The 19,356-nt window shown below is 44.9% G+C and overlaps 1 protein-coding gene and 1 long non-coding RNA gene across 3 annotated transcripts; one reads left to right on the top strand and one right to left on the bottom strand.

Moving 5' to 3' along the window:
* Window positions 1–397: 397 nt before the first annotated feature.
* On the top strand, window positions 398–18,877 carry RGS10 (regulator of G protein signaling 10). 2 transcript variants are annotated; one of them, XM_080597427.1, is made up of 5 exons: window positions 398–567; window positions 4,793–4,911; window positions 6,384–6,470; window positions 13,050–13,193; window positions 15,817–18,877. In XM_080597427.1, the coding sequence occupies exons 1-5, from the start codon at window positions 519–521 to the stop codon at window positions 15,961–15,963; spliced, it is 546 nt and encodes a 181-aa protein (XP_080453553.1). In that variant the 5' UTR covers window positions 398–518; the 3' UTR covers window positions 15,964–18,877. The 2 variants fall into 2 exon arrangements, with proteins under 2 accessions (XP_080453553.1, XP_080453552.1); XM_080597426.1 differs by lacking the exon at window positions 398–567 and adding an exon at window positions 657–1,170.
* Window positions 4,811–12,300, bottom strand: LOC308197253. The gene is made up of 3 exons (XR_013952695.1): window positions 7,347–12,300; window positions 6,022–6,308; window positions 4,811–4,924 (listed from the first exon to the last, which is right to left on the bottom strand). It is a non-coding gene; the product is annotated as an uncharacterized lncRNA (long non-coding RNA).
* Window positions 18,878–19,356: the final 479 nt, after the last annotated feature.

Genomic DNA, 19,356 nt, shown 5'->3' with positions numbered 1-19,356 from the left:
TCAGGCTGAGGCGGACGCAAAATGGGGGTGGCTGTGGCGCGTTTTGGGAGAAATCTTTTGGTAAAATGTCACTTCTCAAAACGAAAGTACTGAGAAAGGAAATGGGTAACAACTGTCCCTCTGCTGGGCCGCAAGGGCTCTCACAAGTCTAGAGAGAGCAGAGGGGCCCCGGCAGCACCAGCAGCCCGCTGCTTCTGGCGGGAAGCCCCCGCCGCCACCGCCATGTCCGGGCCGTTCAGCACCTGCCCGCCGGGGGCTGCCCGGTGGCTGCAGCGTGTGGCAGGAGCCCGGCGGGGCCGGCCGAGGGGCAGCGGGGCCGAGGCGGGCAGGAGCCGCCCCCGCCGGCAGCGCCCGGGGCCTCCCGGCGAGCGGCGCCCGACCCCGTTACCGGCACCGCCTCAGCCGCGGGGCGGAGCGGGCGGCGGCGCCCGGCAGGAGGCGGCGGTCGGGGCCGGGCCGGGCCGGGCCGGGCTGGGACGGGGCCGCTCCCCCCTCAGCACCCCCCTGCGGGCCCCGCGATGTTCAACCGGGCCGTGAGCCGCCTCAGCAGGAAGCGCCCGCCCTCAGGTACCGGGGGCGCCGCCGCCGCCGCGCCTCACGCGGGGGGACGGGACCGGGACGGGACGGGACGGGGGGAACCGCTGAGGGGCTCGGGGACGGGGCTCGGGACGGGGTCGGCTCTTCCACGCCGGGGGCGCCCCGGGGGCCGGGTAGAAGCCGAGAGCCAGCCCCCGGCGTGCACCGAGGAGCGGCCGCCGCGCTGAGGAAAGCGGAGCGCGCTGCTGGTCTGCTTCTGGGCGCGTTTTTCTGAAGGATGCGTGTCTGGGGAGCGCCTCCAGAGATGCTGCGAAAGCAGAACGTCCCCTCCGCTTCCTTCCTGGGGGCTAAAAGTGGAAGCCGGTGGCCAGCTGCTGCTGCTGGCCATGTCCTGGGGCAGCCCTGGGCAGCTGCTGGGAGAACCCAGCGGGACTCGGCCAGGGGCACCCGGACAGCGAGGGGCTTTTCCCTCTTCATCGCCCGCCGATGGAGCTCCCCGCTGTTTCATAATCCCGGGTTATTAATTCCAGACCGGCGGCTGTGGCCGGACAAGGTTCTGGTGGCCGCAGGACAAGATGCGGTGTCAGGAGCGCTCCCAAAGCAATAACAAGGCTTCGTGGCTTCCCGAAACAGGCAGGTGAAACACGGCGTGTCCAGGCGTTCTTCAACACGGCTGCTGGAAACGGAGAAAGATTTCCTGAATTAACATTCAAGCGTATAATCACGGGGTGGTTGAGGTTGGATAATGAGGCCCGTGATGGACGCTTGGCACGGGCGCTGGCTGCATGCTCGTCTTATTGCTGCGTGGCCAGGGGCTGCGTGCGGTGGGTCAGGGCTGGCAGGCGCTGAGGTGAGCATCGGCGGCTCTGTGAGGGCCGGCGCGTCCAGCTCGGCCGTGCCTCGCTATCTCTGAGGTTTGATGAGGTTCCACATTGCTTTGTGGCTGCTGAAAGCCAGGGCCGCCGCCGAGCTTTGATCTGCAGAGCCGTGGAGCTCGATGTTAGCGCTGCTTGCTGTGGTTTTGGCCCAAGTTTGGAGGCTGCAGCTCTTTGCCGATTTCGGTAGTCCCTCTCAGCTGACAAGCACAGCGTTACTAGCGCCGCGCTTACCAGCACATCTGCCCCTTACAAAGAGTCTTTATCCCCAGTGTTGTTGCGTGACTGGAAAAAACAGCTCCTGTAGGATCCTTCCCTGAAATAACGCGCTAGCCTGCTCGCTGGCAGAGCGTAGGATTCTTCTCTAAAATAATGGTGCAGTTAAGGCAAGTACTTGATCGTTTGCTGTGTTTGTACCGGCAGCTGGACGCTGCACATCACAGAAGCAGTTGTGTTAGGGCTGTGTGCTCAGTGGAAAGTTTGCTTCAGCCGACCCCGAGCTGCCTTCTGCTGTGCGCGCTCTGTTGGCTTGCTCTGCCTCTTGGCTTCTGGTCTGTCTGAAAGATAGCGAGCACTTTCCTGTGGCATTAAGAAATAAGAGATATAATTAGCATGTTTATCGCGTGCGTTCTGATTATGGCTTTTTCGGGAACGTAAGTGGAAGAACTGCCATGGCGTAATGCCCTTTTCCAAGCTCAAAATTATCTCCCAGTGCCCAGTGGCAGCAAGTGCCTGCCTTCCTCGTTCACATGCTCACAGACATATACCTGTTGGTCACTAAACGCTGGTGCTGAGCCTGTTATTGCAAGTGTATGCCGTGTAACTTGGTCACCAGATGATTTAAACAGAAGAAAGTTATCTTTATAAATAGCAAACAGTGATAATTAGGGTTATTCCTATATTTACGTTTATTGCAGGATTGCATTCTAAAATAAACAGTTTTAGATTTTCATTGAGCTGTACACCAGCGGAGGCATCGTTTTTAAGGAAATTTAGTAAGATCTTTGGGGTATGGACATGGGGATCATTCCGGTGAAAACTTTATCCTGTCTTAAGGTCATAAAAACTTCTGGACATCACACATCAAATCTGCTAAATGAAGCTAATACGTGGAGTGGGAAGTTACCATCCAAATTGGGGGTCACTTGTATTAAACAGGAGAATGTTTGTAACTGCTTATTTAATGGGGTATAATAAAACACCCAGCGGCTTTCATGGGCTTATAAAGCTGGAGGGTGTTCCCCCCTGCCTTGCACCGCGTGCGGCCTGTTTGTGCCGAAGGGGAAGGGACGATAACGCCTGGTGGCCACTGTGGTGTGCAGTGGTGGCGCTCCGTCCTCCCTCTCAAAACCCGAATTTTCCCTACGAAGGCCGGAGGAGGGGGTAGGGAGAACGGGAGCAGCCCCACAGGAGAGCAAGGGGCTTGGGGGGTGATGAAGAAGAGGAAGGGGAGCGTTAATGGTGGATGGGGCTGGGCTGTGCTGGGTGGGCTGGGATCGAGAGGCAGCTTGGCCAAACGGTGGTCGGCGGAGAACAGAAAATCGCCTCGGACACGTGAGGAAAGAGGGGTGGTTGGAAATCATTAGTCTGCCAAAATGTTGGCTGGAAAAAGGAAATCAAGGAATAAAGCCTCACTCCCATGCTTTCTGTGCTAAATCGCATGTTTAATAAAGGGGTGCCCTGGCTCTTTGGGCCGCGAGCAGCTTTACGCAGCGCTGCTGCTCGGCTTGCAGGTGGGAGCGATCCTCAGGAGCCCGCGGTGCTCTGCTCACATGTGCCTCGCTATTCCCACCTAGCTATCACTTGTTTTACAAAGATTAGATGCCTGGACACTTTGAGTCAGGCTCCTAAAATAAATTTCACAAATCGCAATCAGGAACCACATCCTTTTGCCTGAGGGGGGGGGGGAACTGAGGCACAGATAATTCACTGCAACGCTGTGTCTCAGACGGTGGTGGTTTAGAGACAGCCCCCGGGGGCTGACTCCTGGCCTTTAACCAGTAGTGCTGGGTTTGTGGGGGGCAATTAATTTTCTTACCCAGGGCTGTAGCTGTACCTGCTGCGTTGGAGACCAACCTGTCACGGTCCTTGCCAAGGGGGTGTCCTGAAACCTGAAATAACCGCTTGTGAAGTGGGAAGGGGAGATTTGCACAGTGGTCTCTCTCACCGTTAGGAAAATAAATGGACTCTGCAAGTCTCTAGCAACCCAAACTCTTTGCTGCAGCGCGAGTGTTTTGTAGGGCTCAACCATAGCTGCAAAGGGCATCTGATAGTACAGCTCTGCACAGATCATTCTGTGAGATACTTGCTGAGGTTTAGATTCATGGCGGAGGGAGGGTTTTTAACAGAACTTCAGCAGAAGTTGCTGGGATCCATGTTTCCAGTATGCTGGCAGGGACAAACGAAGGGGCTGTGAAGACGCCTGCAGCGGTTTCAGGAAGCGCTTCGTGCACCTCTTTGGTGTGTAGGGACCTCAACTGGTGCCTGACTGCTCATGGGCAGCCCTTCTGCGTCTCCTCCTGGCATCCCGAGTGTACGAGGAAAGGAGGCCAAGCTCTTCATGTGTATTTTAGAGTTGTTCAGATCAGCAGTAAAATCCCTGGAGCCTTCCCAAGTAATAGGTCTTCTGACGCGTAGCCAGCAAACAAGTTTTTGGCCTCACCAGCCTTGGATGTGATGTACTTTCTATCCCTGGGACAGAAATATTCAGAAACGTGTACCATCTGTCCTATCTGCGGTGGCTGGCTGGCAGATAGGCCACGGGCACAGTCCAGCGTACCTTATAAAAACAGAACTTGAGGGGACTTGAAAGCAAGCAGGCAAACAGAAAAACCACCCGGATGCCGCTCGCCCAACGCAGGTTGGTTCAGCTGGAGTGAGGCTCCTCTGCCAGCTGCCCCTGTCCCTTGAGACCACGTTAACGCGTGAGACTTGTTCTGCTCAACAAAGCATTGCGTTTCTTTCTCGTTCTGCCTTTTCCCACCTCCCAGCAACGATTCTTTTCTTAAAAGTAAGTTTCATGCGTGCGACCCACTGGGATTTGCTTTAGAGGAGCCGGTGTCACGGACTGCCAGAACGAAAGGCAAACGGTCCTGCTGCTGCGCGGGCTGCGGTCACTGCGTTCCGCAGGCAAAAGGTGCTTGGACTCCCATAAAACAGTGACAGTGCCTACGGCTGGGCTCGTGAATTATCCAACTGCAGGACAATTTTACCTCTCTAGATGCAAAGCAGCATTCAAATATGTGCGTGTGTTTATTTTCAGTTTTATGGCGTTTCCTTTAAAGAGCGCAGCTGTAATCCAAGGGTGCAGAGGGGAATGGAGAAGAAATGCATGTGATATTAATCACTCCTAACAAAGATGCTCTTCTCATTTTTTCCAGAGATAAACGACAGCGAGGGTCACCCAAGCAGCAGCCACCAAAGCTTGAAAGGAACCTCGAAATGGGCCACGTCCCTGGAGAACCTCCTCGAAGATCCAGAAGGAGTTAAACGATTTAGGGTTGCTATATTACCTATAAATATTTATATAAACTGAAATTAGGAGGAGTGAGATGAATGAGGCTCACCACAAACGGTGCAGCTGTGCCAGTGCTGTAAGCACACGGGCTCGTATCCTTCTAGATGCGTACCCTGAGCCGAGGTGGCAGAGTTGAAGCTGTGGCATTTGCCGAGCTGCTGATGTGGGGAATTGCTTGCTCTTGTAAGGCCTGCGGAAGGCTTTGGGTAGCATCTTTTTAATTGGATCAGTCAGCTGTTGTGAGGATTAACAGTTTACTGTTAGATAAACTACAGTCCTTGAGCAACTGATCTCTCCTGCCAAGCATTATTAATTGCTGGGACCATTCCCACACTCTTTATTCTTACATGTTGGCCTCACTCAAGCAGTAAGTTACCACAAACCATTCCCTGAGCCTGATAACTCTGTGCGGCTCTTATTTTATATTGCAGCAGCTGTACTGAAAAACATTAACTTAACTACAAACTGTGGGCTTGTGTAGCTCAAAATGCAGGCTTGAGGCTTAATTAGGTAAGGGTGGACAGTTGGCTTAATAAGGCCTTTTAGCCAAAGTCAGAGGATTAGCTGTAGCAATAGGAACTACCTAGTCAAGTATGGCTTTGCTGGGCCAAGCACTGATAAAATGCACTGGGATAAAATTATTTCCTCCCAGACTGGTCTGAAAACTGATGTAAACCAGGACTATAAACCACTGTAATTACTGTGTGATTTAGAATTCTTAAAACAACAACAAAATCTTGGTACTATTTAATTCTTGGCATTACTTAATCTCTATTTTCTAGTGCTTGAAAGTAAAAATTGACAATCTCAGAGCTATAAATATTTCAATCACTGCTTTTTATATGTAAATTTAACTGCTTTTTTCCCCTTATTTTAAAACATTGTTCAGTTTTGGGAGAATGTTTAAACACCATTTAGAGAAGGCAAATACGTCTTCTGCTTTAGTTACTTAAGTAAATTTATTGCCCCTGATGATCATGTTTAGAAACACTTTGACTTGTAGAGATTCTACTCATTAAAAAAATCAGAAAGATGCTAGACAAGAATCTCAAGTGATCTGTTACTCTCATTAAAATAGTTCATTACACTCACCTGCTAATGAATTCATATATTTTCAGAGTTCCATTTGAGTAATAACTGTAAAATTGCTCAAGTTATTTAAGGGAGACTGAAGAAACTCTTCATCTTAGTTACTGATAAGCTCCAAGATTAGATGTTGCTCATCCTTCTCCTGGAATGTGCTTTTAAAGTGCTGAATATATTGTTCATTTGTGCCTCGGCAGTGTGTAGACACATTAATGCAGTGCTTCTGTTGCACTCTGTTGTGTAAACTCGTGTCATGGTAAAAACTAGCCACAGGCAGCTTCTGGCTTTAATAGCTATGGAAGGAAGAGAGAAAAACAATCGAGAAATTGGGTCCTAGCTGTGTTAACTTTTCTTTTTCTTTTTCCTAGGAATTTTTAAAGAAAGAATTCAGTGAAGAAAATGTTTTGTTCTGGCTAGCATGTGAAGAATTTAAGAAAACACAGGGAAAAAAACAGGTATGCTTCCTAAATGATTTTTACTTGTCAGCAAGGATTCCATAGCAGGAGTGGAGCTGTGACATTTCTGTCACGTAACGTGCTTCGTGTGAGTGCAGATAAACACCTCTGAAGGAGTTGTACTGAAATCATTGTGGTAGAATTGTTTAGAAACAAAGTTGGTTTTATTTCTAATCAAAACAAAATGCTGAAATTGCCAAGTTTGCCATGTTTGACAACTAAAATTTTTGTTGTTGCTTTGGAATAGCAAAAGGTTTAGTTCAGTAATATTCCATCACCTTGTTTGAAAATATAAAGTTATCTAGTTTAGGACATTTTAAAACATAATGGCTATTATATCAAGATACACACCTCTGTGCTTAATATGCAAAAATAAAAACAAACAGCACAAACAAAATGTTTTACAATACCAAAATGAATTGTTTTGCCTTATCAAATTACCAAAGCAAAAGAAATTGAGGGTCTGTTTAGATTATTTTGTTTAAATATTCAGATTGATACATTCATTTTTTTTTGATTGATACATTTCTATTTTCATAAAAACTATAGTTTTCTAGTAAAAATATTCTGTTGGAAACTTTTTAACCAACCATCCCCAGTAACTTTCATCTAAGTCTAGGGGCAACAGGAACACAGGATGTACTTTTGCTTCTTCTTAGATGCCTGTAGAGTCAGGCATAAAATATATACCATGTTTTGTTTGATTGTTTCTGGAAAAGCTCTAGAGATTTTCTTTGTCAATTTCCAAGTTTATCTATCTTCAAGTTGAGAATTCTGTGACCATAAAACAACAAAATTTCAAAATTCCAATTGAATAGCACAATCAGTGAGAATCAGGTTCTTAAATCTCAGAAGCCCTCTTTTTTGGTATCCTACCTTTATGTCCTTCACATATCCCCCTCTCGTTGTTGACAAAGGGAGAGTTTTGGAAGGCAACAGGTGCAAACTTAAAGCCCCTGTTGCATTATTCTGGCCAAACAGAATATCAGAGGAAGTGAGGCTGGGGAAATGCCATTTATACCTGCTTCAGATGGGACGCCACATGCTGTGAGTAACATCAGAAATGTCAGGGAATTGGAATCAGGTGGGGGAACCGGCCTTCTAGGGGCATTATAAAGTGCACGTGGAAGAGAGCTGCCCCAGTTCTTGTGTCCAGACTGCAGGACTTCCTGTCTTAAGGCCAGTCAAATGTTGTCAGTGGGAAATGTTTTCCACCAGAATGCTGGATTTTCAGCAAAATGTATTTTTGAGAGTAGACTGTCAACTTTCTGTAAATATTCTGTATAGTTCACTGAAAAAGTACTTTCCACATAACAATTTGCTTCCTTCAGTTATGTGTTTTTTTTGGTATTATTTCCATCAAAAAAAAAAAAATATTATTGCCAGAAGAGAAAAATGTTCGATTTGGCTGCACTTTCGGTAATATTTAGAGCTATTTCAGCTCTGTGTATTTAGTTGCTTACCCTTCCTCATTTAGGTCCGTGCATGCAGACAGTCTTCAGAAAAGAACAACTACTCAGGCCATCATTCTGTGAGATGTAAGGCGGAAAGAGAAAAGAAGTGGATGAGGCAGGATGAAAGAGGTTACCGCTTGCGCTAGCTGCCCCTCCGGTGGCAGCAGTTGCAGTAGGTGGGGTGGGGAGCGCTGCGAGTCCGTCTGTCCCCTTGCCTCTGAGGGGATGTTTCAGCTGCAGCCGGGCTGGGGCGCGCTGGAAGCCAAGGTCTGATGGCACCAAGCTCACCCAGACAGGTCCTCTGACCTGGCTCTGCTCTGGAACAAGCAGCTGCTTCCAATCCCGTTATGTCAGTCTGAGGTAGAAGGCGTTTGATCTCTTCCTCCCCCAGATGTCCATACAGCATTCTGACTGGTATGTTTAACAAGCTGGGCTGGGTATGCTCGATCTCTTTCCCTATTCCCTTTCTGAGTTGGTAAAGTAGAAGACAGCATCACAATTCATGAACAAACGGGAAGATCCCTTTGCTCCGTGTAGGGCAGATGGTTTTTTTCCTTGTATGCCACGCAGTGTCCTTGCCAAGAGGCGTGTAGGTATCAAACCGGATTTTAAAAAGGAAATGAAAATGGCAAATCCTTCTGTCAGGTCCCTTGTTTTGCCGTTGGATAGTAATCATATTTTCCCTTACTAAATAATTTCCATCTTTTTAGCTTTTATAGGATTGTGCACGCTAGTGCAGGAAATGGCAAACTGATGTATAGAGATAGTAGTTTAGCGAATGCTTGAATGGATTGCCAAATGAATGGACGGGGACTTGGTTAGTTTCCACTCAGCTTAAATATTCAGTACCGGTCATTACAGCACAGTGTGTAATGAGAGCTTTGGCATGTTAGACTCCAAGCGTTACAACCAGGTAGAATTAGTGTGCTTTAGGATGACACAGATTTGCAGTAAGTTTTCATAGCTACTGCTTGTTTAGATAATTTACGCAGCTAGAGAAGGCACTAAAAGTAGAAATCCTTCAAGTGTTCACGATAACATTAAGCACGAATATGTCTTCTGAAAGTGATTCTTGCAGAAATCGCTTTGCATCTATCTGATGTGAGCAAAGTATTCTAAAACCAACTTAGCTATTTAATAACCTGCTTCTCATTAGAACTGGTTTACCACAGAAACTCTCACAGACACTCAGATTTCGGTCAGATGAAGTTGATTTCAATTTAACCTGGATAAAACAGGATATTTTTTTTCTATTTTTGAAGTATAAAATGAACTTGTCATTACTTGACGTGAGAGTGTTAGCATGGGGGTTTTCTTAGATGCAACTTGCACCAAAGTCACCAGCTGGTCGTTGGATGAATTATCTGCTGTGCCCCGTGCTGTCGTGGTCCTTCTGTGCAGCCTGCAGCTGCGTGGTCCTGCAGGGGTGCTGTACGGTGGGGAGGTTGGCTCGGAGCTGCTGCCCTTCCCTCCTGTCCAGCCTGGTCCTTGCAGGCAGGCGCCAGCTCGCTCTGGCCGTGCCTTCTGCTGGCTGCAAGCTGCCTAACTCTGCTAGTGCCATTCTAAGAAAATATCCGGTGCCTTTCGTCAGGGCTCATTAAGTTTGCTTCAGGCTTTACTCTAACCACAGCCATGTGGGCTCTGCCTAGAGAGCTGACGTCTCAAGCCTACACGGCAGATCTTGCAAGATGTTGTGCAGATGCATCTTCTCTGCCCCCTTCCTCTTGAATGTGAGCCACTGTGCTGCCAGGGTTGGTTGATCACAGGAGCAGAGGGAGCACTGGCAAGAAGAAGCCTGGCTCCTGACCATGGTGTTGGCTCTAGACTAGTGGTGGGAATGCGGAAGGCAGCAGAAAAGGAGTTCTGACCATACTGATCCTTGAGTTTACGTTTGTTTTCCTGTTTTGGTGAGCTAATGCAAAATGCATGCATGGTTCAGGGAGATTTTCAGCATCTGCAGAGTTAGGCGGCAAGCAGACTTCATCAAGAGCCTAGACAGGTCTTTAGGTGGACTGACTCCGAGCTGTTTTCTTGCAGCATGGAAGTACAAGCTCAGGAAACACCTCTGTCATTTAAAATAAAGAAATAAAAAGGATATTTTCTTTATCGGTCCTTTAAAATAGAAGCCAAAATAGAAATGTCATTTTTAGTGAAGACTGGGGAAGGAATTATGTCAGGTCCATTGTAGTAGTGAGCTCTGCTGCCACCCGTATGGTCCGCATCTTAGGGAACGTTTAACTATTGAAATGGGAGTGGTGGGGATAAGTGAATAAAACTTAACTTTAAATATTTTACTGAGGTTAGTTGTGGATTTGTGCTCGTTAATGAAATAAATAACATGTCCGTTGTGCTACTTTCCAAGCTTTAAATGCTTCTTCTGTTGCAACTGAGCTTTAAAGACAAGTTACAGATTGTAGGAAGTGTTTTGAACAACAGAGAATCTTTTCAGCTGTTGCTGAAATTCAGCAAAATACTCAAGAAGTTTTGCAGAGACCGATTTCAGAACAAATATGTATTATGGTTGGACTCGATCATCCTGAAAGCCTTTTCCAGCCTAAATGATACTGTGATTCTCTACCTATTCTATACCAATTTCTTCTGCTACTTCTCCTGTGGAATGTGGCAGCGTTTATAAAGGACTAGGTAACGCTGTGCAGCTGCAAACTGCTGGAGTCTGCTCTGATGAGCATCTGGGACTCCCATTCACCTCATTTGGGAACCGCACATGCTTTGGAGCTGAATTTGACCTTATGAAAGGAAGTGGGAAAGAATATTATATCCATTTGAACTACCGAGGGGGATTTGTGTAGACAGAACTTTGTATTCCAAAGGGGAACTTGGCGTGGATGCAGAGGCGAGTACACAGATGTAAGAGAAAAGTGCCAGAAATGCTTTAATAACCACCTGTGAACAAGGTCCCAGTCTCAGAATCAGAGCAGAGTCCCCAGTGCTGAGGCGTTAGCTTGAGGCTAGAACAAAGATCGCCACCCACCTCTTCCGCCTGGACCTGGCTTTCCACGAATGTCCTCTGGGGAAGGTATCACCATACTGGCAGCTTTACTGTACCTTCATTTATTTTTTAGTTAAACTGATGCTTTCCTGCTGGAACATCAACATAGCCTAACCGTGGCTCTGTGTGCGGCAGAACCTGTGAAGTTCAGTCGTGCACTTCCACATGTCTCCAGTACCACAATGTCAGGCCCCCCGTGTCTCTGCAGTGACCCCCTCTCCCTACCACAGTTCTTTCACTTCCTTTCTTTGTCATTCTTCCCCACCAAATCCAGAGATCCTCCCCATTTCACCAGCCTCCCACACAGTCGTCTTGTTCCCCCCACGTTCTCTGACTTCCTCACAGTACTTCTGTTTTCTCTCACGTTTCCCCTCGAGCCTTCCTTTACTCTTTCCCCGTGGTGCCCAGCTTGCTGCTGTGCTCCGTGGGCAAGAAGCACCTTGTGCTGTGGCTGGCGTGGAGCTACGTGGGTATTGATTAGCCAGCTGCCAAGTCCTTGCTGGCAGCTCAAGGAGGTAACTTTGGAACACATCCTGCAGCTTTAGCTTCAGTGCCTGTGCATTTTTCTGTCTTGCCTTTCTCTTGCCACCCCTTCCCAGTGAATTAGTAGGAATGTAATTATTTCACAGCCCTTTACCCCTCTCTTAAATATGGCTGAAATTGGACAGCAAGTGCAGAAGTCATTTAGGGAAGACCAACTGGCTTTTCAACCACACTTGCTCCTGCAATAACAGCTGAAAATATCTTTTACTATTTGTCTTCAGTAGGGCTTTAACATAATCTAAAGCAGTCTGATTGGATTAATTGCTCATTTAGGACAGACATCTCTGACCCAGTCTCCCCTGATCTTTGAAACTGAAAAGATTGGAGATCTTCATAAAACACCTCACAGTGACCGAATGCACCTGGCACGTGATAGTTTATCCACCAGATGATCTGTTTTAGAAAGGAGTACTTCTGGAAAATGTGTCCCCTTTGGCAGAAAGAGAGTTAACTCTCAGGCATTACAAATTGTCAAACACATGTTGCTTTTCTTCTAATTATCACCAAATGCTGATTCTCAGCTGTAAAACATTAAAGAAATGCTGGGAGTTGTTCATGGGTAAGGGTTTAACTGCTTCCTCCTTCAAGCCCACTTCCTGCCAAAGGGTCCCCTCGTAGTTTGTGCTGGTCTGGAGACAGTTGCTCATTAAATGTAGTGAGGAACACTGACGTGTACCCACTGCCAGTTATCTGGGCCTGCTGCTCTACAGGCCCTGCTTTCAGAAGGCTGCAGTGAGGCTTACCTTGTTCGTGGCTTGGCAGCGTTCTTTCTTGCTGCTTTATCTGACTGGCTTGTGTTTGATTTTAAAGGATTTCAGCCACTTGTACATTGCTTTGATGCTTAAGGATGCCTGGTGTGGTCAAAGCATTATTGCTGTTACTGATTTATCAAGAGAAGAGCCCTAAAATCGGGGCAAATACTAACAAAGTGCTTCATGCAAGTCACACTTACCTCTATTTAACAGCTTTCAGGGGCTCTTGAGAGACTTATCGATAGTGGTAGCCAAAAACTATTTTTTTTTCCAATCTTGTACGCAGCGTTGCACGTGAGCTGCCCTGAGGTAGAAGCACAGTTGTGACAAAACATGTAAGCTGCGCGATGAGGTTACCTAGCAGTAGCAGGCATCATGCGCTACTTTGCTTATTTCTGTCTTGCAGTAAGAGTAAGTTTCCACGGTGTTTTTTTCCTCCTGGGTTCCTTGCATATGCTGGCTATCTATTAGTAAAAATGATCTTCTAGGTAGTGAGGACAAACCCTAGGTGACGGCGCTGTGCGGTTTTATGCTGAATACTCATCTTGAATATCACAACTGCTGTCTGACTGAAGTGCTGAATACTCACAGCTTCTGCTAATGTCAGCGCAGGAGTTGGCCTGCAGCGATGTTTTTCCTCCAGCACAAATAAGTATAAATAAATAAGCTAATCTTTGTATTTTTGTTTTGTTTCCTTTTCAATTCAGACTATGTTTTGTTTTTAAGAAGTGAATGAGTTAGAAGTCTCCACCAAAACCTTAAAAGTACAGCGACTATTTCCACAGTAAATAATTCTTTACATAAATGTGTCCTTTTGCAGATGCAAGAAAAAGCTAAAGAAATTTACATGACTTTCCTGTCCAGTAAAGCTTCATCCCAAGTCAATGTTGAAGGGCAGTCCCGTTTGAATGAGACAATTTTGGAGACACCTCACCCTCTCATGTTTCAGAAGCTCCAGGACCAGGTAAAACTATTTTCTTCGTCATGAGAATGGTGAAGAAATATGAACCATATGAATTCCAGTTTGGGACTTTCCTGGAAAATTGGATGAAGTTTGCCCCTGGGTTCCTCTGCTGGTAGCTTGGGAGTCACCGAGCGACTAACTTTGTGCCTACGTTTTCCTGTGTATTCACTTGTGCCGAGTCATTGCTGATGTTTGTTTCTGTAGTTGCCACTGGTTTCCCTGAGAGCTCAAGATTCTTCTCTTTGCTTTGTTTTGTATTTATATTTATGTGAGTATAATGCAGTTGTCCAAAAAGCCCCCTCTTCTGCAACACACAAAATGTAAGAGAGGAGTTGGCATCTGCTTTGCGTTTTCCTACAGAACTTGGGAGGTCTGGTAGAAATTAAGTAATGGACTGCAGGTACGTCTTTTGGTGGTAAATTTTCTTAATTGTTAGCTTAGTTTAAATCGTAAGCTATGAAGTGAGTCATCTGCAGCTTTCCAGCACTTGCAGTCTGTACTATTTTTAATTTCTGTAGCATTCTCAGCACTACCTGTATGTTCCATTTGGCTTTTTTGCAGAGGAACAGTTACACTGATTTAAAATAGTGTTTTCAGCCTATTTTATATCAGGTGCTGAATGTTAGTTGGGCACTGGCTGGATCAGTCGGAGTGATCTGAGGAGCAAAGGTCCTGCCATCCTTCAGGCAGATTCTAAGCCATTGGCAGTGGAAATGCCTGAAACCCAGTTTCCATGTGAAGGAAAAATGTTTTTCATGGAAAAACTCCTGACTTGGTGGACGGGTGGGTGATTACGTGGTGATGAGAGTGAAGCTGGAGAGGCTACTTGGGTTAGGAAGTTTTGCAGCTTTACAGTGAGCATGCACATGAACTGCCAGCGATTATTAAGAGCTGAACTGGAAACGTGCTAGGACAGTGGGAGAAGAATCCCACTGGTATAGGGAGAAAGTCTGCGAACTTACCAAATGCAGAACATTTGGGTTGTTGTAGATTTCCACTGCTTGAAGTTTCTGTTTATTGCTGTTAGATAATTGAGGAAGAGTTATGTTCTTCTCGTCTTCAATCCTTATAAAGTTATGAAGAGCAGTATATATAACTTGATCTCTAACAAACAGTGCTAACTGCTACTGGCAGCGTGTGCTTGAGGCATAGTCAGCCTGGCTTGTTGTCCAGGGCTTGTAGGGTTCCCAGCATCAGTGACAACTAGGACTTAGTTCCCCAGCAGCCCTGGTGATCTAACTGGGGCTACTTCTGGGGCGACCTTAAGCACACAGCTTAGAGGCAGCTGTTCTCGTTGAAAGGCGTTGGAAGTGGTTCATAAAAATCTGTAGATTTTTAAATACTTGCAGGGTAAACGTGCCTGCTCCACAGAGGTGACGAGAGGAGGGAACAAAGAGAACTCAGCTTTTGCACGTGATTATAAAATCTGTCTGCTCTCTGTGTTTGGCTAACCCAGCTCTAGGGGTACTCAGAGAAGATTTTGATCTTAGCGTTCTCCCTCTCTGGGAGATGCTTTAGATGATACCAGGAACAAGAGGAGTCTAAGTTTTTAATGCTGACTTAAAACATTTTAACAGCTGATGTTTTCATTGCAATTTTTTTCCCCTTAAGCTAGTTTGATAAATGTAATTATATTGTAGTTAGCCAACCCCAGCAAGTGTAATTTGACCTTGCTTAACTGTATTGAGTTTCTATCGAGAGGGTGTTTTGGAATTAATTTTTAGCCTTCAAGATTGCCACCATTTTAAATGTGTACTTAAATACCTAAATATGTAAAGAAGTGATGATATGTAAATTGCGTTATGTCATTTATTTTGCAAGGGGGATAGTGAACAAGTGACGGTTAGTAAAGTGCTTTTATGTCATTTATTGTGCAAGGGGGATATTCCAGCTCACGCACAGACTAGAGAAGTCAAGTTCTGTTTGCTTGCCTTTGTGTCTGTTCAGGTTCCTTGAAGATATGGGGAAAAAAACCAAAAAGGCAGTTTGAGATTTTTTTTTCCTTACAAACAGCTGTATTGCCCAGTTGCACTATCAGCTAGAAATGAGGCTTGTAAGGTTATCTACACTCGGATTATCCACAAATGCAGGTCAGAATTCAGAAATTCCTCTTGGAAGTATAGTTACTCTGGGTACCATAAAATGTAATGAGTCACGAACGATGGCTCAGGGAGGCTTCTCCAATGAAATACTCGTCAGAGCATGGTGCGGACTTGGGTTTTGCCTTGGTTGTAGTTTTCAGGTTTTCCTTTTTCTTTCCCACTGTTTCAAGACCAAACAAAATATAGCCCCAACCTTGACACTGGCCAGATTCCAGGCTCCTCTCCCAAGCCCTTTTGTTTTCAGAAAGCTCCAAATGACTTCTAGCTTTTTTTGCCTGAAGTGGATATAAATAGAAGAGAAAGCAGATGTGGTGAGGGATGAGCCTACACTCGAGCCATTTGACACTTAAATTAAAATACACTTTGAGGTGTATTTTAATGTCGTGCCTTTTAGTAATTACAGTCATGGCAGCAGTAACAGAAAAAAAAAAAACAATAGTAGAATTCATATGTTGTCCTTTTCATTCAAAGTCTACTTTTACTTGGGTCATTCTTTTTTGTGTTTTTTCCTCTCTTACCAGATATTCAATCTCATGAAATACGACAGCTACAGCCGCTTCTTAAAGTCAGACATCTTCCTAAACCATAAGAAGTCTGAGGAGCAGGAGGAGAATTCACCAGAGGCTCAGACTGCAGCTAAAAGAGCATCAAGAATTTACAACACTTGATACGATGAATCTCATTAGGAGAGGCAATACAGTAATTAACTTACACTCAGGAACAGTCTAGGTTTATAGCAGTTGCATATAGGGCTTGGAGGAGCTCATACCATTTTTAGGAGATACTTACCTTTTTAATTGCTTGAATGACTAATTGTTTTTGCATGACAGCTAATAAATAACCAAGTGTCCATGGAAAGACTGTTTCCTAGCTAAAAGGCTGAGGTATTCCTCCATAACATGAATTGCATTTTATATTTCACAAGTTAAAATGCTTTCAGTTTCTTTTGCTTTTTTTTATTGTTGTTGTTGGGCATAATGATGCTGAGAAGGTGTTTTTTTGTTGTGTTGTTGTTTTAATTTGTGCCTTCTGGTTTTCATTTGTGCATGGCTTTTACTTTCTGAGTTGTTGGGAGCAGCTGTTGAGGAGTATGTTTTAAGTTATTTTGTGAATGAGACATTCATAGGAAACTCTAGTTTAGCAACAACATCTTTCAGGGTCAAGATCAATAGAATCTAATCTTACTCCTGTTTTCCAGTGTAACTTTTTTTTTCCAAGGTGATAGAAGTTCTACTTTGCCTTTACTTATGAATCACAGCGCTTCTCTGATCATGATTTTCATTTCTGTATTTCTTCAATTTCTCCACTATTTTTGCAGTAGACAATCGCCTTCAGAGGCGGGAGCAATGTATATCCCCTTTGGGACAAAAGCTCTTAGATACAGAGCATCTCTGAAGAATTCCTAAAAGCCGTCGGGAAATCTGCCAGTTAATATCCCACATTGGGCATGCTCCTTTCAGCAAAGCTTGACTGGGGCACGTCCTGCGTGTCAGCCAGGTTGTCTGTTACATCAGGGCCAGATGCTGGTACTGGGAAGCATCTGTTTTTTCCTGGGTCTCCTCAGTCCCGCTGTGTGTAGCAAGAGTCATTCTGCAATGGGCCAACCATCAAAGTCTGACTTTATAAGATATTCCTCCTAAAGTCAACCTGCCAGTGTTATTAAATTGCAGTTTTATTTGGGAAAGCAAAAAGCCACATGCTTGTTCACAGGCTTCACGGTGTATAGTCTAGCGCTGTTTCACTTTCATTATTTACTCTTTCGTTTTTTGCACTGCTTTTCTTGGGCTTTTGTTGATGTGCTGGCTAATCAGATTGCACAGTTAGCTTTTCATATAGTTTTTTTTTTTTTTTTAGGAAGGTCAGATGTCAGACATTACTGTCACTATCAGTGTTTTTAAAACTAGGTCTAGGTTGTAATTTCTGAGGATGCAGATGATGACTTTTCTTTAACTCTGAGCCATTCGTGCAGGTAATGTGTAAAGAAAATTGTTTCTGTGGGTTCTTCTTGTTACATATAAGAGCGGGAATGGGACTTCTGATTCTTCCCCCAGAGCTAAATGGCCTGTTCATTCTTAGGAAATAAAAAACCAAATTATGAAAGTCCCTCTGTGTGCATGTCTTAAGGTGTAATTCTTATGCAATGAGTAATTTTTCCTTTTATGCTCCCAAAGGATTTAAAGGTGAAGTCATACTCCCACTACAGGCACTCTCAGTGGTGTTTGACATCATGCTTAAAAGATATTTCAGTGTTTTGCTGAATAGCAATGAAGTATTTACATGCATAAATCCTTCTGTTGTAATGAGGCCTAGGAAATGTGACCGTCCAGTTCTGGATTTACAGAGATTACAACTATTCGTAATCTCAGGATGACATCTTTGGAAAATTCACTGTAACAATGAGCTCTTAACGCCTGCCAGGGCAGAGGATGGAAATTCTGTTACGACTGAAGTCCTTGGGAGCAGGCTGCTTAAACACATTCAGGAGTTGGGACTTGTCTCTGCCCAGTAATCGCAGCAGAAGTCTTGGTGATCTGGAAAAAAGCAGGATGGGGACCTTGATGGGAAAAATGCAGGATGAACTCTTACCGCGTTCATCACGCGGATGCATAGTAGGTTCATTTTTAATCATATTGATTTAAAAAAAAATGCATGAGTAAGGGAGAAAAGCCTTTGACTATCAAGTTTTGAAACAATAATTAAACCCGAGGCTGTATGAACAACGGTAGGGCATTAAGAGAGAAAATACTTGTTTGTAGCTGCTCATAAACAACTTTTTCCTTGGCAATACTCTCACTGTCAGGTACTGTATTATTTGCTTGGTGACAGCAAATGCCCGGTGGGAGTAGACACAAAGGTGCTTTACACTACTACCAGCCAAAAGCTACTCAAATGGAAATGCGTTTCTTAGCTGCATTTCAATGCCTGTGATGTTTGTTTCAATACCTATGATGATGTTTTTAGGATAGTATACCTAAATCCACAACATTTTTAATCTTCATATTGTGTTTTTGCCTCAGCAGTAAAAAGTTCATTGCCCTATTGGCTGTCTTTCCAAGTTTTGTATTGTTCTGTTTTGTTGTTTGTTTTGTTTTGCTCTTAGAAAAGCAACTAGGCTTGCAAGATGTAGAAATCAGAGATTTTTTTCTATCCATAAGATGGTCTCTATTATCCAGTAAGAGAGCAACTGAGGTGAAACAGTGCAAGCAGCTATCTGTAATTGCAGCATGTATATATGTGGATAACGTTATTTGCTTCTGTTGATTTCATCACTGATCAAACTTTGTGAAATAAATTGTCCGAGGCATATAACAAATTGCACAGGCAGAAAAAGAAATGTTTCTCTGAGTAAATCCTGCATTCCAGCAATAACTGTAACTTCGCATTGTACCTCGTGCTCCAAGTGGGTATTCAGAGTTGCTTTATGTAGAGGTCAAAGATAGGAGGGATTTACTCCTTTTCACAGAATTTACACTGAAGGTATAAGCACAAAAAGCAAGAAAGTTTTCATGCCTCATCACGTGCCTTGAATTCTGCCCTAATGTGTGTTTCTCAGCTGAAAATTAAAATATTCTACAAATACACCGAGTCTGTGTGTTGATGGCTGTTTTGTTCTGAGTGCAGTTTGAGCCAAGCTCACTTCATATTCTGTAGTGATCCCATTTTCTGCTCTCATTCCCTCTTACCACAGTTGCTTACATTCTCTCGCTGTATGTTTTTCTCTCGGAAGCTAGGATGGCACAGTGGGTTTCACTTCCGAGTCAGCTGTTGTCTGAACAGAGCGCAGAAAGTCACTCAAACAGCAGAAGATGCTTGTACCCTCATCTCCTCCTTTTTTTTTTTTTTGTTTTCATTACTTTTCTTCCGTTGTGCTTGTTTCAAGTTGCTAACCCATTGATGTGGAGAAAGTGTTTGAAAGACTGTGCAGAAAGAAAGAAAGGTTTCGATACCGGTTGAGAACATGCTTACGTTTTTACTGAAGATGTAGATGGAGTTAAACAAGTAGCGCTTGCATCTGGATTAAAATCTAACTGGGCCTGTGGTACAGAGAGAGGATAGTGGTT

The sequence above is a fragment of the Anser brachyrhynchus genome (assembly GCF_964034855.1).
Source record: "Anser brachyrhynchus genome assembly, chromosome: 6".
Classification (NCBI taxonomy): Eukaryota; Metazoa; Chordata; class Aves; order Anseriformes; family Anatidae; genus Anser; species Anser brachyrhynchus.
Note: the sequence above shows the minus strand (reverse complement) of the source record. Positions and strands in the feature narration are given on the sequence as shown.